Source organism: Passer domesticus, chromosome 5, assembly GCF_036417665.1.
Source record: "Passer domesticus isolate bPasDom1 chromosome 5, bPasDom1.hap1, whole genome shotgun sequence".
In the NCBI taxonomy this organism is placed as follows: domain Eukaryota; kingdom Metazoa; phylum Chordata; class Aves; order Passeriformes; family Passeridae; genus Passer; species Passer domesticus.
Window position 1 is genome coordinate 55,607,961 of NC_087478.1, and position 20,651 is coordinate 55,628,611.

At 39.5% G+C, this 20,651-nt stretch overlaps 1 protein-coding gene across 28 annotated transcripts in view; it reads left to right on the forward strand.

Annotated features, from left to right (window-relative positions):
* The window catches only part of ABCC9 (ATP binding cassette subfamily C member 9), a 69,502-nt gene that overhangs the window by 20,262 nt on the left and 28,589 nt on the right, over positions 1-20,651 (forward strand). For 23 of the 28 annotated variants that reach the window (XR_010362571.1, XR_010362572.1, XM_064420650.1 and 20 more), the window contains 12 exons: positions 438-602; positions 2,136-2,291; positions 4,121-4,255; positions 5,554-5,716; positions 6,344-6,384; positions 7,327-7,469; positions 10,948-11,056; positions 12,172-12,282; positions 12,809-12,881; positions 14,745-14,850; positions 16,400-16,438; positions 19,851-19,889. Coding sequence is in view for 26 of the 28 variants with exons in the window: in XM_064420650.1 (XP_064276720.1) it covers positions 438-602; positions 2,136-2,291; positions 4,121-4,255; positions 5,554-5,716; positions 6,344-6,384; positions 7,327-7,469; positions 10,948-11,056; positions 12,172-12,282; positions 12,809-12,881; positions 14,745-14,850; positions 16,400-16,438; positions 19,851-19,889 (1,280 nt within the window). In the remaining 2 variants the exon portion in view is untranslated. The remainder of the gene's footprint in view (positions 1-437; positions 603-2,135; positions 2,292-4,120; positions 4,256-5,553; positions 5,717-6,343; positions 6,385-7,326; positions 7,470-10,947; positions 11,057-12,171; positions 12,283-12,808; positions 12,882-14,744; positions 14,851-16,399; positions 16,439-19,850; positions 19,890-20,651) is intronic. The other 5 variants (XM_064420638.1, XM_064420640.1, XM_064420639.1 and 2 more) reach the window with 2 other exon arrangements.

Consider the following 20,651-nt stretch of genomic DNA (forward strand, 5'->3'; position numbering starts at 1 on the left):
ATAATATGCAAATGCAACATATATAACTAATCCCATATAATAAAAAATATTTTCTTGCAGCTTCTCTGTGGGCAGGTGGAATGAGCTTTATTTTCTATTGAGTAGCATTTCTATCCTGCAAATCACCACAATTTGATAGGGATACTAAAGACAGGGCAGACACGGTGATCTTATTTCTCCTTTCCTGCTAAAACTAAATCATTTTAGGACTGCTAAAACGTCTCAATCCTCAGTCTTTGGAACAGGAGAGGAGTTTTAAATTTGTATGCAAATGATTTTGATATAGAGGTCAGTGAGAAATCTGATTTCTATAACTTTACCATAATACCAGCAATATATTTTATTCTAATGCAATGATTAAATTTGCTTGTTTCCAGCTTCTTGGGAATATACAATCCCTCCTACAGCACTAGCATAATTTTTTCCTTTCTTTTCAGGTGAAGGATCCATCAAACTCCTACCTTTCATCAGAGGAATTCCTCAGGAATGTTTATGTCTTGGCAGTCCTTCTCTTCCTGGCTCTTATCCTGCAGAGGACATTCCTGCAGGCCTCCTATTATGTGACTACAGAGACTGGCATCAACCTCCGGGGTGCCTTACTGGTGAGAAAAGATCCGCCAGGAGATTCAGTAGTAACAGCTCCAGCTTTGTCCTTTCATTTGTCTCGTTCTTCATCTGAAGACTGAGCTTGAAATGATGGTTTCAGAGAAGATATGTGCTGTATTTTTATACAGAAAACTGGACAAATTAATGCTGGCAAACTGCTGGCACCAGTTCCTTTGGCTAAAAATTAATCCCATCATTCTAACCTGTTGGAAGTTTAACACCCATAAAACCCCATGCATATGAAAACACATCTTTGCAGACAATGAGAGATAGATGAAGATCAGCAATGTCATTTTGGCTCTCCATCTGCTTTGTTTCATTTGCTTATGAGTTTGCTTCTGCTGACTGTGGACAGAGCCATATGCAGAGTGTCCTTGTTTTATGGGAGCGCTGTGCATATGTTGGGAGTGGTGACTCTGGATAATTATGCCCTTTAGCACAGAACCCTGTGGGAAGGGATGGGAGTGATTCATCTGCAGGGCTGTCTGTAACCCCAGGATCCCTTAACCCTCTGTGAGAGCCTTGTTTGTGGACTGTAGCCAGCATGACCCAGCACGTGGTGGGGTGTAGCAGGGCTCTGCAGAGACCAAACTCCACAGGCAGCAGTAGCAATCCAGAAGCTGGAACTGATATTTTGCCAGATGTAAATAACCATGGGAATATCATCTCAGCGTGGAAGCTTCTTTTTTTTTTTTTTTTTTCTTTTGTACTTGCTCTGATTGATGGAGCTGCTTCAAACGTTTTCTGCCTTCTCCCAGGATAAATGGTACAGACTTGGGGATGAAAAAGCTCCTGGTTGTTTCCTTTTTGTGACTCCTTTTTGTGATTCCCACTTACCAAAGTTAGGACTCTTAGGAGCATATGCAGATGATATAATTCACCATGCATTTCTGATTAATTCTATAGGATATACTTTATTCATGAAGAAAATGGGTCAAAAAAGACATATTATTTTAAAAACATCCTTAGAGCTGCAGCATTTGGTGTTTGATCATAACTGCAAACTCAATATTTGGGCTCACAATTAAAATTCAGTAGATGTAAGCCATGATTAATTTTAAACCCTGTTAAACTCCTACAAATTTTACGGAAAGGAATGGCCAGGTAATGGAGAGGAACCCAAAGGAATACATACCCACTCTGATCAAATTTCACATCATGAATTTACCTATCTTATCAGAAACAAGGATCTCTTTGACAGACAGTGTCACAGGAAAGCAGGGTCACCAAATGCTTGTTAAAAATGTTCTTTGGCTAATTCCTTAAATTTTGATATTTTGTTGTCATTCTTTGTTCTATTTTAGGTCTGCGTTAAGCAACAAACCTTTTAAGAGGAATTGGAGGTTTTTTAATCAGTTCTCTCTCTTGTGTTTTCTCTCACTGTCTCCATCTCTCTTTGTCTCAGGTGAAAGACTGGGAGAAGTGCTGTCCTAGGTAAAGGCTGTTGATGCAGTTTGAAACATCCCACTACTACTGTTCTTTTATACTTACATCATTTTAGTAACTTCCTTTTTCCCTCTTTCTTACAGGCAATGATATATAACAAGATCCTGAGGCTTTCTACATCCAACTTGTCCATGGGAGAGATGACACTGGGACAAATCAATAATTTGGTTGCCATAGAAACCAACCAATTAATGTGGTTCTTGTTCCTGTGCCCCAATCTGTGGGCAATGCCTGTTCAGGTAGAGCATCCAAGTAAGGGCCTGATATCAGAGATCCTCCAGCCTGGCTGAGGAGAGTGCATGTCTGGGACACTGCTACAAAATCCAGAGGGGAACATGCACTTCCCACTAAGATTAGCAAGCAGAAAGGTGGCCCTAGGGCTGGAAAGATGTCTTTCCAAAGGCCAGTGAAGAGAGAAGGTTTTTTTAGCAGGATTTCCATGTCTGTGACTTGAAGAATGAGGACCTGCAATCCTTTTTCCTGCTCATATTTCTTCCACTGCTGACACAAATCCATTGCCTTTATTTTGCCACCTAGCATCAGCCCTAAGCATTGCTTCTGCAGTGTCCACTTGTAACTGGGTTTTGTGGCAGGACCAACAGCAATTGAATCCTGCTTCATGACTGACATGAACACTGACAATGCTCAGAGGAGCTCTCATCTAAGCAACTTAGTCACTGAACATATCTGCTTCTTAACAATGCTGGGAAAGAAATGGAGACAATCTGTGGGAAGAAAAGGTTGAGACAATTTAGTTCAAAAGAAATCTTCAAAAATGCCAATGACTTAATGACCTGAGACATACTGATTTTCCATGAAACTTGGACTCCTGTTGCCTCTTTAGAATTTGAGCTCAGGGTGTGTTTGCCATGGTCCTTACCTGTCAGTGATCCCACTGAAATTAAAGAATTTTTTAAAGTGATAGAACCAACTCTTATAGTAGATCTGTTTTGCTGAATTTCCTGAAACTGCATCAGTAATCTATTTTATGAGTCAGTAATTACTCCTACTAAGGGGTTGGGTAGGGTTTAGAGTGTAATGAAATAGCTTATAAAAAAAGGCAAGAAAGGCTACATAGAAACAGAAATTAGAAATAATATATATGGTTTCATTTCACTGTTTCACATCCTGTGAAGTGGATGAAAGTGTTGCTATCAATACTTTGAAAGTAATTTAAATGAACAGGTGATCTGATTGCTGTGGCTAGGTATGGTCCTTTGCAGTACAGGAGCCTGAAAAGCTAAATATTGCTTTAAAGATCTTAAACACCGCTGATTTTTACTTCTGATGTTGTATAATAAGAAGGGAGATTTAAAGACAGACTTGTTTAAGAGATAAAAATATGAGATATGCAACTAATTCTGTATGCCCTCTTATCACTGAGGACATCACTCTATCACAAAGTGGATCTTTAATAGAAATATTTATATAGCAGGGCTTGAATTAACTCAGGAACCAGAATCACAACAGTCACATCACAGCCATTCCCAGGTAACCTTCTGTAGGAAGTGTTCCCAAACCCTTTGCAGGGCTAAGGCAGCATTTTCCTCCAGAGCTGCATGGTACTGATGCTCAAGCTCAGTTTGTGTCAGTCCCAGCACATCTGCTTTGTGCTTCAGTGTCTGTCTGCGATGTCCCTCTGCCTACAGTTGCACAGGGACAGTACAACACAATGCAACTGTGATCCATGACAGCCCTAAGACCTCTGAATGCTTCCAGAGTGAGGTAAGGAGCTCTAGTGTAAACAGGACTTCAGGCCAGGAGCTCTGTAAAATGCCTTGGGGCAAGCACCATCATTTTAGTTCTCCTTTAGTTTTGTGGAAACCCAGTCTGGAATTAGAACTACCAAGCACTAAAACAAACTATTTAGTTAATGTCAAAAATAAAGGCTTCTGGGTTTATTTCCCACACTTTCCAAATGTGACCTCCTGAAACATGGGCTTAGCTGATTCCTATGAACCATTTAAGTGTTTATTAGAAGAACAAACATTTTTTTCTTGGTGTGGTTCTGGCATATTGAAATCTACTTTTTTTTTTTTTTTTTTTTTTGTTACTTTTCTTTTCACAGATAATAATGGGTGTGATCCTCCTCTATAACCTGCTGGGAGTAAGTGCCTTGGTTGGGGCCTCTGTAATCGTGCTCTTAGCTCCCATCCAGTACTTCATAGCCACCAAGCTGGCTGAGGCTCAGAAGAGCACTCTTGTAAGTGAATTATTTCAGTGACATTTGTGATCCAGAAATGAGAACAGGGTTTCTGGGTTCTGTTCTTCTAGTTAGTGAAAACCACTGTGTGCATTTGGGCAGGCCATCCATCAGTTGTACTGTCCCTCCCTGTCTGTTTTTTCTAATGGCTCAGTGTCTCTTCCTTCCTCACAATTTGTCAGAAGAGAATCTCAGAATAATATGTGGGCCTTGGTCTGCCTTCTCTGCAAAGAGTATTTTTAATTAAAAGAGTATTATGCAACTAGTACAATTTTATCTGAATTCCACTCCATTAAACGGTGTTATTCCCACATGCAGAGGTTGTATTTCATGGAGTGTTAGCAAACAGTGCAAATGACTGATAAATTACAGCAGGAAAATATTAAAGAATGTGCACAACCTCCCTCTGTAAATTCTAGAGACTTTTTACTCTCTGCCTAAGCTTTGGTATTTTCTAAAAGTCAGTTAGCACTGCTGGATTATTATATATTCATATCTAAATTCTTCAGTGCTGTATGTTTATTTTTCTGCCTCATTTAGTTTACCAATTAGAAATGTTTTCTGCTCCTTTGTCTAATTTTTAACTTTATTGCTGTGACCATTGAACTTTTTAAATAAGCCTTTGATGTTTAAATTGCCAAATATTTCGAGTTCCTTTTTATCTTAATATTCAGTAAGCAAATTATTGATCTAATTGTCAGCACACTTCAATCCTGCTGAGTTGTGCAAGTTTTTGTAACCTGTAAAAATTGTACAGAGGGCTTAGCATAGTTTTGGAAATAATCTCAATCTTTTCTACTGCTCTATTCTGCCTTCCTCTGACTCACATCTTTTGGATTATGATTTTACCAAAACTTATGATTACTGTTTTCTGTTGAGGGGAATTTAGCTAAAAACATTAATACCTCGCTTATTTTCACAACTAGATCCCTGAATGATTCTTGCATCTGCAAATACACCCATTTAGATTTCTGGCTATTGTTATGGACACCATGGACCTGCTCACCCACCTCCCAGAGTTTTGCCCTCTCTTTGAAGGGTTGGGATGTTTTGAGTTATTTTTCTTTGCAGAAAAGGGTGACTTACTTTCCCCTAGTGGTTGTAAATATTTTAATACGTCTAAAGAAAATGAAATTTTATATTCTTCCTCTCAGTATGGCACCTGTACAAAATCACAAATGAACAAAATTATTTTTTAAAATGAATTTAACAACAGTAAGTGAGGAGAAAAGAGGGTTGTTATTAAGACTACAAACAGTTATAAATTTTTTTTCTCCTGGTTTTCTCTTGAAATGAAGGACTATTCTACTGAGAGATTAAAGAAAACCAATGAGATACTCAAGGGCATTAAGCTATTAAAGCTCTATGCCTGGGAGCACATATTTTGTACAAGTGTGGAAGAAACAAGAATGAAAGAGCTCACCAGTCTCAAAACCTTTGCACTTCATACATCTCTTTCCAGTAAGTAACTGTGTTTTTAGTGCTTGGAAAATTATCCTGTTTTTCATGTCAACATTCCTCCCAACTTCAGCTAAAGAGAGATAGAGTTATGCCTGTGACACTTTTTTCTGTATGTAATGTCATTAAAATAAAAAGGCATGATAAATACATAACACAGAAGTTCGAAAGAATAAAATACATATTGTTGGGGGTTTTTTGCAGTAAGTTTTCTGTTACCTTCATTGTGACATTTCAGTTAGGAGCTGCTTTATAGTAAGGAGGCTCCAAGTAATATTGGCAGCTCTGACAGCGGCAAAGATAGCTTATATTTTCTGCATGTAAATTGTGATTTCTGCAATGTAGAAGGGTTGAGTAATGTTTTAGTTGTGTTTCATATTAATTGTGCACATAATGATTTTTATCCCAGCTTAGTAGAGTAGACAAATGAGAGAATTCCATGGCTTGTTGGTGTGTTTAAGATCTCTGACTATCAGGGAAGCAAATTTCTTCCTGCAGACTAATTTTCTTTTGGAAGTTTTAATTACTTGAATTGGAAATAACTGGATTATTTTCGTGTCATACAGTTACTGTAAAATTGTTTTATCTTATTTCCTATAATTTGATGCTTATTTTATTTGTCTTTCCCAGTTTTTATGAATGCAGCCATACCAATCGCAGCTGTTCTTGCAGTAAGATATGATTTTTTTTCAGTTTTCCTTATTAAAAAGGGAGAGGAATGTGGGGAAGGGGGTGTAAAAAGGAAGAAAGGACCATTGTTATTGTAGGACCTATTCTTCATAAAACCAACAGATGAATTAAGGTGCCCCTGCTAACTGTAGGAGAAAATGTCACTGGAAGTTTTCATTCCCAGAAGGTGGATTGGTAAAACCAAAAAGAAAAATAATTTTTTACTATAGGAAAGAAAAATCATTACATTGTGAAAGACAAGAAAGAAAGAAAGAAAGATCATTGCAACTTGAAAGACCCATTTTGAAAAGCTCTTTTTGAAAGGGGTTTTGAGTGTCTTTTCTTTTTAGCAGCAAAATTCATTCCTGTTTCAAAATGCATTATGAGGCACCATTTTAAAGTTTTCAAGAAAAGGTACTCTGCAGTTTAAAGAGGAATAAATTTTGCTTGTCCTCCAAGTTTAAGTCTCAGCCTCATACACTAGAGGAACTATACCATGCTGATCAGTAAGGAGCTCCTGTAGACCAAATTTTGGGGGCAGAGTATGCTGAGTGTGTAGAAGAATTGGAACATGTATGACCATAATTCTGCATCTGTGAAAAAAACCCTAAGATTTGTTAGATTCTTAAGTTTTTATTCTGGGTTGTGTGTTTCCTGTAAACCTTAAAGTCAATTATAAAGCTGTAATCAAATGCTAGATTTAAAAATGAAAATTGTAAAAATTGAAAATTTTCACTCTTCAACATGTAAACCTCTTGAAGTCACTGGCAAGATTTTAAAATCTATTTCGCTTTAACAGAACACACCTTTGTCTTCAGTTTATCCTGATTCCCAGTGAACTTAGGTAGTTATTAGCCTTAGCTGAGCAAAATATTTTGCTTGCTGTCCTTGTCCGTTTTGTTCAAGAGTCCTTGTCCTGACATGCTCTTTCCCTGATATGACAGACCTTTGTGACTTTTGCATACACCAATGACAAGCCACTGCAGCCTGCCCAGGCATTTGCATCCCTGTCACTGTTCCACATCCTGGTCACACCTCTGTTCCTGCTCTCCACCGTGGTTCGTTTTGCAGTCAAGGCCATTGTGAGGTAAGTGGTTCTTCTCCTTCCTCCAACTCCTGAACACTCACATTCAGTACCAGAAAAAGTTCTTCCACATAAGTTGTTTTTATCAGCTTATGTAGAAGAGTGTTGTGAGGTGGGACTCTGATGCTAAAGATGTGACAAAAATCAGAGTAACCCTTCCTTTTTACTGCATGACACAGAGGCAAGGAAACACAGCACAGGAAGGACAGGGAGCTGCTAAAGCCAGTCCAGAGCAGGGTCACCAAGGGGATCAGAGGGATGGAGCAGCTTTGCTGTGAGGAATGGCTGAGGGAATTGTTCATTGGGATTGTTCATCCTGGAGAAGAGAAGTTTTGGAGTGACCTCATTGTGGTCTTCCAGTGCCTGAAGGGAACCCACAGGAAAGATGGAGAGAGACTCTTGACAAGGGCCTGGAGTGACAGAACAAGGGGGAATCGCTTCACAGTGGCAGAGAAAAGGTTTAGATTGGATATGAGAAAGAAATTGTTCCCTGTGAGGGTGCTGAGGCCCTGGCACAGGTTGCCCAGAGAAGCTGTGACTGCCCCAGCCCTTAAAGTGTTCCAGACCAGGTTGGATAGGGCTCTGAGCAAGCTGGGATAGTGGATGGTGTCCCTGCCCATGTCAGAGAGGTTAGAATGAGGTGGTCTTTAAGATTCCTTCCAACCTAGGCCATTCTGTGATTCCTAATGTTCCATTCTTTTTACAATTTCACTAACTTTGGCAGTTGGGATTCAGAGCTGCACTGTCCTTCCTTGGGAGATGCTCCTACTCTCACACTCTCACCACCCAAAACCACTCTACCCTAGCACCTTCTGGGCTCTTGTCAGCACTGAGGGGGTGAGAGAGCCTGGTGTGAAGCTCTCTAGCAAGACCAGCCCTGCTGAAGCAAGAAAGAGTAACTGGCTAAATGCTATCTCCACGTAAAGTACATTGGGCTATAAGTGAGAATTTAATGATGTCCTGCATCCTGTTCCAGGTATTTATTTCTGTAAAACAACCCAACAGAGCAGCTTCCTTTATGATGGGCTGTAGGGCACTTAATCTTGAAGGAGAAGATGGGTATAAGTTGAATTTCAGCCTTTTGGGTGTTGTGTTTATGGCCTGTATGGACAGAGTCACAATCATAGTGTGGTTATGCAGACCTGCAATCACCAAGATGTCCCAAGAGGTGCAAAATGACACCTGGCTGGCAGTGAAGTGTCAGATGCCAAGCACTAGCAGGATGTGAAGACAGAACTAACCTTCCCACCCAGAAACATCATTCCTTCATGCCAAGGCTGAGGCACATTGGCAAGATATGGCATTGCTGCTGTCACTGCCTGTTTTTAGTGGGTAATGGTAATATCAAACAGCAGGCAAGGGGACTTCAGGCTCCACAGCTGTCCTTTGCCAGTGCCACACTGACTTTAAAAAACAAATAAAAAAATTAACAGAGTTTATTTTTATCAAAGCAGCAGCAGGAGCAGGGCCACATGAGATGTTTTCCCTATGTTGAAAATGATTTCTGAGTAGTGGAAAATCTCCAGGCTCCTCTATAAATCATCCAAGCCTCTACATCTCTGAACTGTGTTTAGCATAGCCCTAATATCAAAATGGTCTGTACATTTTCCTTAACACTGCTGGCCACCCCCAGGGCAATATTTAAGACCAGATTTGCCAAAACAAACTTCATCCTTTGTCAAACTCATTTCTTAACATCCTTCTCCCATGAAAATCATGTCCCCCAACTGAAGGATAAAGAATGTGTGTTTGGCCCTATCCTCAATCAAATACATACATGAATATGGGCTTGTTATTTTTGTGATTAAGAGCTTATACTTTGGTCAGAATCTCAATTTTCTGTTCAACAGTAGTTCTAGTGCTACTAAAACTTCTGAGGGCACCTCATTCAAATGCAAAGTGAGGGTCAATGTCATTTTAGGTGCACAATCAAAACAAGGTCTTGTGTTGTCTAAAAGAAAATAAATTCTTGCTTATCCCCTTATGTAAGACTGAAATTCTGATATGGAAGCATATCAGAATTTATGGGGCACATAAATTTTCTGTTCAAGAGAGGAGACAGGAATAGGCATGCTGGTAGGAGAAATAATGACAATAGCAGTGCTTTCTTGCTAACCTGTCTCTTTGTGGCTTGAAGATGTATTGATAATTTAATACAAAATACACAGACAGGCTTTGAAATGGACTACTTTCTTATTTGCAGATTAATGTTCAAATCCCTGATCTGAAGGCATATGTCCTTCTGGTTTCCCAGTCTCTGGCCCAATGCACCTTGATTTTAGTTTTGGCAAGGTAATAACTTCACCATGACTGGTGTATGATTTTATTCATCCCTTCCCTGGAATCATAAAGACCCAGGTGCTTACAGCACTCTGAAAGGAAGGGGGACAGAAAGAGGATCAAATTCTCCTGTGATGAAGAATGAATTGAACTTGTGTGCTGTGTTTCCCAGTAGATGATTTTAAGAACTAAGCAAAGAGTTGCTGTGTGTCTCCAGGGCTGGCCATGGCTGTGCTGAGGTGTGCAGTACCCAGCCCCCGTGTGCATGCTGTGCATAGAACCATGGAATCCCAGAGTATGCTGAGATGGAAGGGACACATCAGGATCATTGAGTCCAGCTCCTGGCCCTGCACACAACACCCTAGGAATCCCACCCTGTGCCTCAGAATGGGATCCAAATGCTTGCACTCTGTCAGCCTTGCAGCTGTGACCACTTCCCTGGGGAGCCTGTTCCAGTGCCTGACCACCCTCTGGATGAAGAACTTTTTCCTGATATCCAACCTAAAACTCCCTGACACAGCTTCATGCTGTTTCCTGGAGTCCTGTCACTGGTCACAGAGAGCAGAGATTGGTAGTTGCCTCTTCACTTCCTATCATGAAGAAGCTGCAGAACTTTCCCCTTCACTTCCCCTGGTGAGAAAACTGCAGAACTGCTGTGAGGTCTCTCCTCAGTGTCCTCTTCTTCAGGCTGAACAAGCCAGGTGATCTCAACTGTTCCTCATATGGTTTTCCCTCCAGACCCTTCACCATCCTCATGACCTGCTTTGGACAGTCTCCAATAGCTTTAGTGTCTTTTTTTATAAGATGCAAAAGATGTGTCAGGATGCACCCACTGCCCTGGCATTTCCAGAGGATGGAGGTGGGTGATTGACTTATTTCTGCACCCTGACTGCAATTGCCTGAGAAAGGCACAGAAGAGATGAGCCTGCCAAGAGGGAAACCATTCCCACGGAGCTCCCTTGGCACCCTCATGACTTGCTCTGCTCTTCATTCCCAGCTACCAGTACAATGCTTAGTTATTTTCATCTGTCCTTCCACACACATAAATCTTCATTTGCCATCAGGGTGGCAGATGAAAGTATCCCATGAACTTCTTTTGGAACATTTCTGATAAATCCTGCTGGTGTGACTGCACAAAAAAGGAAATGTATTTGTGGAAACCTGGGTTTATGTAACTCACTGTCCTCTGTTTTCTTTCAAGTGTACAGAAGCTGAATGAGTTTCTCCTGAGTGATGAGATTGGAGATGACAGCTGGAGAGGGGGGGACAGCTTTGTACCTTATGAATCCTGTAAGAAGCACATAGGACTTGTAAGTTGTGCTTTATGACATTGAATTTCAAAGCAGAGAGGCCATATAGCCCATACAAGGCCAGCGGCCAAGCTGACAGGACCTGGGAGGTTTTATTCCTAGCCTGACTCTAATATTGACCAGTTTTGCCTCTTTTATATCCTAATCTCTGTGTTTTTATGATATGAAGGGTTCCCAAACACACTTAAGCATTGCTGAAGTGTCAATAGTAAAAAAAAAAAAAAAAAAAAAAAAGCAACCTAAACCAACCATGATGTGCCAACATATTTAATTACTAAAATTCAACCTTCTTTGTTTTTATAGAAGGCCCAGGTGGATATGTTGTGATTATGGGGTTTGTACTGTATGTTGCCTGTACAGTCCATCTTATACTGGGCATCCTTAGGGAGGAACAATTCCTGCTTTGGGAACTTCAGAATTAAAGATGGAAAAAAACAACACCAAACTTTATGAAATAGGAATTAATTCCAAAATGCTGTTTCTGGAGTACTAAACATAGAGTTAATTTGAGTAAAATTTGAAGACAAAAAACTACAATGAAGATGATTTGGGAAAAGGTGTTTTATTAATTTTGACATTTTTCTATATATTTAAACAGTTTCAAACTGACTGTACAACTTGAAATGTGACTGAAACTTGAAGACAGAAACAGAAAGAAAGGATTAGCACAAAATAAATTTTATTTTAGCTTGCCAACCTGAAACAACACCTTTCTTGTTTTTCTGGGCTAAAAATGATAATAAAATAAACAAAAATGAGATTGTTTCAGCTTTTATTTTATTTGTCCTGTCCACCTTTTTCTTAGTCCTACAGAAACTGCAGATGATGGGGAGAGGGTTTGAGAGGGATGGTAGAGATTAAATTTGGCATGGGTATGCATGGGAAGATAAACATCCCAATATTTTTTCTGCTTCAACTAAGGGTGTTTAAAACATTTAAAATGTGTGCATGACAGTGTTGTATCTGTATTATCACATATTGAAAAGAACTGGCTGCTTTTCCTGAGCTGGAATGGTGGTAGGAAAGGGAATGGATTGTTTGCTTTACAGGGCACCAAATGCTATCTTCTCATGAGGATTCCAACTTCTCTCCTGTTTTCACTTCTCTCTCTGTAGCACACCAAGGCCATCAACAGGAGGCAGCCCCTGAGGTATCAGCTTGAAAGCTATGAGCAGCCAGCAAGGAAGCAGACACGGCCTGTGGAGATCGATGATGTGGCCATTAAGGTGGTTTGGAAAATATTTTCCCTCATGAAAATTGGGCACAGGTCCTCCTGCAACAGCACCTGATGGTGCCCAAGTGCTGCTGTTATTTCAAATTTTTCATGGCAAGAGCAAGCTCTTAAATAAGTTAGCACTCTAGCCAAATTTACAGTGAGAAGCATGAGCTTCAGTCCAGTTTTTACAGCTATTTTGTGTCTTCTCAGGAAACAAAGAGGCATCATTAATCTGATGTCCAATAGTCTCATATTTGACAGAATGAAAGTATTTGGTAAATAGAGCTCAGCTCAAGATCCTCCCTTTCTTGCCTTACATACATTTTATACATTTGTGTATTTATCTTTTCTTGCTCACAATTTTTTGGGGTTTGGCAATCTTTATAAACTTTGCTTGCTTTTATCTCTGTGTGTACAACTACACTGTGTTCATTAATCACAGATTTATTTTATGAAGGCATTTTAAATCTAAATTAATAATTTCAATTTTTTCCCTGCTGTTTTTAAATATCTGATTTGTGGTAATTGTTTTGTAGGTGACCAATGGATACTTTTCATGGGGAAGTGGTTTAGCTACACTGTCCAACATAAACATTAGAATCCCAACAGGTAGGATGAAAGCACACCTTAAATATTAAATATATAATGTCAAATTGTTATTAATTCTACTCCTTGATGTTTTGAAATGCACAAAGGTATACACTTAGAATTTTATAAGAAAAAAATAGAGTTTAAAAGTTTATACAAGATCATGAGCTGTATTGTTCATATAGTAATATCATTAGATAAATTATGTGACTTTTATATATCTATATAGTTTATATAGTTTTATAATAGCACAAACTAAGTTAAGAGTTAGCATAAACATGAAAAAATTGTCGAAAAAATATCATTATTATTTTTAATAGAGAAATTGAAAAAAAGGAAAGAAGAGAACTCCAGACTCATTCAAACCAAGGGTCCATCTAACTATGTTATTTCAGCAACACTCATGTATTATACTTTTCTTGCCATTTATGAACATTACAGTCTTCCAGTTCACAACTATTTTCATTCAGAAGATGGAGTTTTTCTGTCAAGAAATCCTTAATTATTTTGTTACCTAATGAATTTCTCTTTATCAAGCTGAGTTCCTGTAACTCCCTGCATCCTCAATGTCTTTGGCTAAGGATTCCACAGGTTTACAAAATGCTGGTTTTAGAATACTTGCATAGCAGTTGTGAAAAGTAGCAACTATTATTTTTTATTATTATTATTATTATTAATAACCACAATAATTTTTGTTGTTGATAATGCTGTAATAGTCATAACACCATCTTCTGGAATTTCATGTTATTAAATAGTCTTACGCTTTATTTTGATCTTCTATCAAGAGCTTTGTTTTAAAATAGAGTATTACTTTAGGTTGCTGTCACATGGTGATTTAGTAATGCCCAATCCTGGATGATTTGTTTCCATGTAGCCTTAAGTGTCACCAGCAGAATGTCTGTGCTCCAGGAGTTTACAGTCTGAGGCCATGGGTTCACAGGCTGGGTGAGGTAGAGTTTGCCTCCTTTGGAAGGAATAGGACCCTTGGCTCCCAGATGGAGAGAAGCTTAACTGGAAATTTTCCGGTACCTAAAGGGAGGCTACAAGAAGGATAGAGAGAGACTATTGACAAGGGCCTGGAGCGACATGATGAGGGGCAATGGCTTCACAGTGACAGAGAAAAGGTTTAGATTGGATATGAGGAAGAAATTGTTCCCTGTGAGGCCCTGGCACAGGTTGCCCAGAGAAGCTGTGACTGCCCCAGCCCTTAAAGTGTTCCAGACCAGGTTGGATAGGGCTCTGAGCAAGCTGGGCTAGTAGAAGGTGTCCCTGCCCATGGCAGGGGGATGGAATGAGGTGATCTGTAAAGTCCCTTCCAGCACAAACATTCTGTGAGTCTATGAAATGCACTGGCCAGCACAATTAGTGAGTTCAATCAGTTTACGGGAAGATCTGAAAGCACCGTTGTCACTGCAGAGTGGGACTGGAGGTAGGAAAATGTCTGTGGGGGGGAAGGGGAAGTACAGCAAAGCAAAGAGTAATGGATCTTCTTTTGTTTATTTATTAAATTTGTCCAAATTAATCTCAGTTCATTCATTAGATTGATCCAAATTTTCATGGAACTCCAGGCTGAATAATCACTCCCCGTCATATATCGTTTGACCCTAAATAACTTTCTTAAGTTCCATAAAACAAATGCTAATATAGGTAAGAGCAAAAGTCTCATTCCTTTGGAGATCAGTGTGGTACTACAGTCCAACAGTCCATTAATGTTTCCACAGATGAATGCATGCAATATTGCTTGTTAAGTAGTGGATGTTAAAAAAAATTATTTAATCACTTCAAGTTCTCTAGAGCTGAATCTATCTGGGACTTATGAACTAGAGTATAACTGGGTTTTTTTTCTTTTATAAAAGTGTTTTGTTGTTTTTACTGTTATCATAGGTCAGATGACAATGATTGTGGGCCAAGTTGGCTGTGGCAAGTCTTCACTTCTCCTTGCTATTTTGGGAGAGATGCAGACCCTGGAGGGAAAAGTTCACTGGAGCAAGTATGTTTATATATCTATTAATTGCTGTATTCATATAAGGAGGAGGCTGAGATTTGCTGTGAGAAATGTAAACTTCATGCCTCAGAACTGCACATTAAGTGATTACCATCATCCAAATCCTCTCTGGAATGTATCACCTGCAAACTCAGAAGGGATTTTTCACTGTTTCATCATGTGCAGAGCAGGGTGCCCCAGGAAGGGAAAGAGGCTAGTCTGGTGATTAATATCTAATATATTGGCCTGGCAAATGACCTGAATAGAAAACATAGGCTATTCCTTTTATCAAATAGGCTTCAATACTCACTATAATTGAAGGCAGCATTGTGATGTTGTTCCTGTACCCACCAGTGAAAGTGTGGAGCTTCTACAGCCCAGTGGGATCTGTGGGGTGCCAGCCTAAAGGAAAGGATGTATTTCCACTCAGAGCTGCTGCTACTGATGGCAGGAAAAAAAAATTACATATAAGCAATGTTTTTCTCCTTCCCTGGTACCCACCCAGGCCTCACCTATAGAACAGTGTCACTCTTTACAGTAATACACTCAAAAAGCAGCATGAGCACACCATACACCTTAAAAGTAAAGGCTGGGCAGAAGCTGTTTCTGAAAGGAGAATTGCCCATGAGGTCAGGCCTTGGAGTCAGAACCAGTGAATGAGAACTTCCCACAAAATGAAGTGAGGCAGCAAGCACTCTTCAAGCCTAGGCAGGGCAGAGACAGTGGAAGTCATGTGCTGTAACCCCAAGACTTGTTCTTTGGTTTTAAAGATAAGTTCCGTTTCTTTAAAACTATCAAGCCAAACTCCTCTCAATTATCTTTTTGCTGAGTGAAGAGGGAATTTTGTCACAGAGACCAATATTTTGTTGCCCTATCTCTTGACTTGTAACCTCCTTTGTCATATTTTTGTTACAGCAATGTCATAAACTGGATGTTTTTTGCTTTTCCTGTGATAGTATCCATGGCATTTGTGCTCTCTAACTATACTTCACTTTCTGCTATTCTAAACATATGATCTCACTGGAGTAGCAGGTACAGTTGAAGCCAAGGCTATACTAAATTTAGTTTAATTATATATTAATTTAGGCTTTGAAGGAAGAAAAATATGTGACCTACCACAGTTAATTTCTTTGAGACATGTAATGAAGGTTTTTATACCACAATCAGGCAAGTTTTTCTTAGTAGTTAAAAAAAAATGAAAGGAATAAGTAGAATGTACCTTGAAATGATTCTCACAATTTTCTTGAAAGAAGTATTTGAGAAAGACTCAGATTTTTCCTAGATAAGGATATGGAACCTTGGAAAGATTAGAAAAATGGGAAATCATAGAAACATAATAGATGTAGCTTATGAAATGTTTTATGATGATGAATTGTGAAAAAAATCTAGAAGATTTTCAAGAGAGAGAATCATGCTGTCAGTTGATTAGCAGTCTGTACATCACCACAGCACCAAGAAACTCAGGTTTCAGCCACCACCTCAGATGTTTTTCATTGCACACTATAATTGTGATATAGCTGATGCAAACATGGTTATGTTTTGCTGGTAATTTCAGACTGCCTGGCAGACAGATGAATGCAGAAGGAGACTTCAGGTATTTAACTAAGTGGCTCCTGTATTTTGTAAAACCATAATAAAGGTCCTATTTACTCTTTTAAGTTCCTTTCCATGTGATTCTCCATGCATGACTAATACAGCTACTGATTCAGGGATAAAACACAGGCTAGATGAATTCCTTTGCAAATTCAGCTGTAACAACACAATAATTGTAAGCATGGATAAGATTGCAGCCCCACTTGTATTGGGACAATCCTGCAAAGCATCACTGCGATTCAAATGCCCTGTTGCTGTGGAGGCTGACTGCAGTGTGAGCTGTGTGTCCTGCTGCCAGGGTTGTCACTGCTTTGGCATCTCAGGGAAATAAAGCATGGCCATGTATCTTTCTGTAAAAGATCTTGGTATGGGGAAATCTTATGGGCTGGGTCTCAGTTTTTCCCACTTCTATGAGACACGGCCCAGAAACATGACGTCCTTTGACATAGAGCTGGGTTTTTGTTTTCCCAGTGAGCAATCAGCTTGAGAGGCTTGTTAGGCACTGGTGCATGGGGCTGTCTGGATGTAGTCATTCAGCCAAGCCTGTTTCAGATAAGAGTTTTTATTATTAAGTTATTTCTTAATAATTTGTGGGAATCATGCAGAGACATGTATTTCCCTCATGCACATCAAGCCAAACAATCAGGACCATCTTCTCAGATTGCCAAGCACAGAGGGGCTAAGTGGAAACTTTCACTTGCTATGTGTTTTTTTTCTACGTTGAAATGGATTCTGTACAGACAGCTTGTTGTATACTAAGTGAAAAGCTCAGGAAACAAAAGAACTGTTAAACAGATCCTCAAAAATGGCCTCAATTATCCAGAAGGATGTGACAGATATTAGGAAAAGTCAGTGCTCCCCTCAGAAAGATTGCCAAGTGCAATACTCATCCAAAGATTAAAAACCACAGGAGCTCACAGAAAGCACTGAAGGGCATAATGAGCACTGGAGGGATAAAAAATCATCCACATAAATGACAGTGGCCAAAACCAGCAGAACTACCAGTTCTGGTTGCAGGGACAGGCCTAAATTCCTCCAAATACCTGTGTGGAATTTGTGTAGATGCTTGGTCCTCAACTTGCCTCAATTTCCTGCCTATATTAGCAGAGGAAATGGTTCATTCTGTGGCTACAGGAGTACCCCAGAGATTTTGTACACTTTTCTTCTCCCTCATTACTTTGTAGGATGAGGGAATCAGGGCCTGCTCAGACATGCTTTAGTCTATTTTAAAATATTATGGGTTACCATAAAAGTGTTTAAACCTCAACAAGAGGTCTTTTTTACTTTTCCTAAAACCTTGATTTCAATAGATTTATTTTTTTTGTTTGTTTTTTCATCTTATATTCAAAATCCTATAAAAATGACTGATTAGTTTGGCCCTTCCTACAGTCTCAGACTTGAACTTACCACACCCCCTTATGGGCAATATGTATATTTTATAGTACAGCTAAAAAGCAGTATAAATAGCCACATTTCAATAAATAAATAAACTAGAGGAAATAAATGCTAATGCCCTCAGGCAAATAAAATACCCTTTTTAGAAATCTCAGGAGCTTCAATTTCAGCCCACTCCCATGCCCTGCAATCACATCACTCTCTCAGATTCAGCAGGATAATAAAGTATAAAACCAAATACTTAATCCCCTTGTTTGTGAAGGTCCCAGCTCACTAAAAGTCTTGTCTTCTCTGTGTTTATTCATGGGATTATTGGCAAATGTAGGTTCTCACAGAAATCTCATTCATAATTTGTGATAATCAAAGTCTATTTGTCAAGCTAACCCACGAATGAAATTTCTAACCAAGGAAAAAGTGTTTAAGAAATAGAGCTCTTAAAATTAGTCCTTACCCATTGAGAAAGTCTGTTTGGTTATCATGGCAACCAGATTAAATCTGGCATGGAATTGCAAGGAGTCTTGCAAGGCTTGTGCCCAGTTTTTCTTGACTTGTAGTTCAGAAGGTGCTCCTAAATTTATACCTGAAAGCATTTTCTCTTTACCACTGCAGTGCTCTCCTAATAAAAGCTTGGAAGTCTTGAATAGAGCAAGTTTAGGGTTTCTTCTTCTTGTTTACCGTCATCTAATTCCCAGTCCCTTTTCAATCTCTTCTTAGATTTCATCTTTTGCTTTCTTGTGACTTTTTTCCATTGTAGAGGAGACTGGAAACCTCTGCTGAATAAGAGACCAAGTTTTAGTGAGGGGCTGTCTGTTTTGAGCCTCAGTGTATGGCTCTCTGACACTTCTGAGACTTACTCCCTTCTGATGCAGCACCTTCTCTGGCAATTGGTGCATGAAGAAAATGCAAACTGTGCATTTTAGGAGGCCTGAATTATCCAAGTCCTCAGAGAGCTGATGTGCAGTACAGAAAACAACATGTCTCAGTTCTGGTGTTTTGGAAAAATGCTAAATCCATGAGTCTGGCATTCCAAGGACTCTGCTTGCTATTAGAATTTTTATGTTCTTTCTAGGCTTGGAGAGCCTGCTAATGATTGCAGCTGCACTTAATGGTATCCCAGCAGTCAAGCAGCCATTTCTGTCTCAACATGAAAGTGTTTCATCTGGAGTGTTCATAGGCTTGAGAGAAGAGAATTTGTTTGCTCATGGCTTTTTTATAAAGTCAGGAAAATAATGTTTTAGCATGAGTCTTCTACCCCCTTCCAATGCCTGTTTCTATCTACCTGGTATAATCTCTTTTAGGTTTTGCAGTTTGCAGTGATTCATCCCCATGTCTGGAATGAGCACCATTGCTGGTCCAAAACTGCTTTCCCTGCAATTCCAGGCTCTTGAGACTGTTAAAAAGTCAATTAACAAACAGAGGAAGCTGCAAAATTATTCATGTAATGGCTAATATTTGAATGCTTTTCAGAATGTATTTCTTAAGAATATGATCCTTAGGAAGTGGAGGATGACAAGGAAAACCTACATGTTGTAGGGCTTTGCAGTTTTATGCAGTCTTAGTGCTACAAAGAGATTCAAAACAGATCAAAATCTGTTCTGATCCTACAGTGTAGCTGCACAGCTCATCTTTACTCCAGGAGAAATTTTACATCAGTTATCAACTTCTGCAGGCCACTGGCAGAACTGTGTGGAGAAGCTAACTTATTGCTTGCCAGGCAATATTAATATTTTAATTTTTAACAGGTTTTATGATACAATTTTCATTTTAAATACATTTTATAACAACATAATTTGCCTGTTTATCCACTATGCCTTGTAGATATGAAACTGTCACATTTCGAGAAGTATTATGGTTTTGCTTAGACCTTGTTTGTTTTCCCTTCAAGAACATAAAAACCCAAACTTGTGTTGAGTTCCTAAAGTATGTAATTAACTCCAGGTTCACTGTGTGTAAAACTAGCACAAAATGTTATTCTTTATATTTCCTGCTTACTAAATGTCATTTACCATAATTTACAGTGTAAATGAAACGGAACCTTCTGTTGAAGCATCCAGAAGGTATTATTTCTTTTCTAGTGTATCATAAACCCTCATTAATTTCTTCAGAATTTCCCCAAATCTTCATCTTTGTGCTCTTAAGCCATCTCTGTGTTTCCTTACCATGTTGATAATTGTTTGCTGTGGGATTGATAGACTGTGCAAATCCAGTGGATCCCACACTTCTCCAGCCAGTGAACCACTACCTCTGTCTCTTGTCTGAAAGATGCTCAGCTCCCATCTGACCTCAGTAGAGTTCAGTGTGCTCCTTGCTATGCAAGGCAGAATCTCTGGGTATGAAGCATCATTAGGTATCTCTGCCCACGTGTTTTTGAGTTTTCTGCCCAGTACTGGGTTCCCTGTGGTGCCTAACCTGGGATGGGATGGAGCAGGGCACAGAGGGAGCCAGCTCAGCTCCAGCTGAAGCCAAGCAGGGACTCCACCCCTGGCTCCATGTTTAAAAGAAGGACAAGCTCCACTAAAAGTATGTCATAAATGACAGAGAGGTAGTGGCACACAGAGCTGTGGTTGGGAGCCACACCATGATTCGCTGCCCCATAATCTTGAGGACGTATTTCATGAGTGCATATGAAACAGCTGAAACTCCTGGAAGTTTTGGGATATTGCTGACAGCTTCTAACCAGCTGTTTCTCCTGCCTTAGCACCCCCTCTCGCAGTAGTAAATCCTACATGCTTACAAATGAAGCTCAGCAAATGTTTTGTGGAAGCAATACCATCAAAGAGACTGAGAAGGAACATCATTGTGGCCTTCCAGAACCAGTA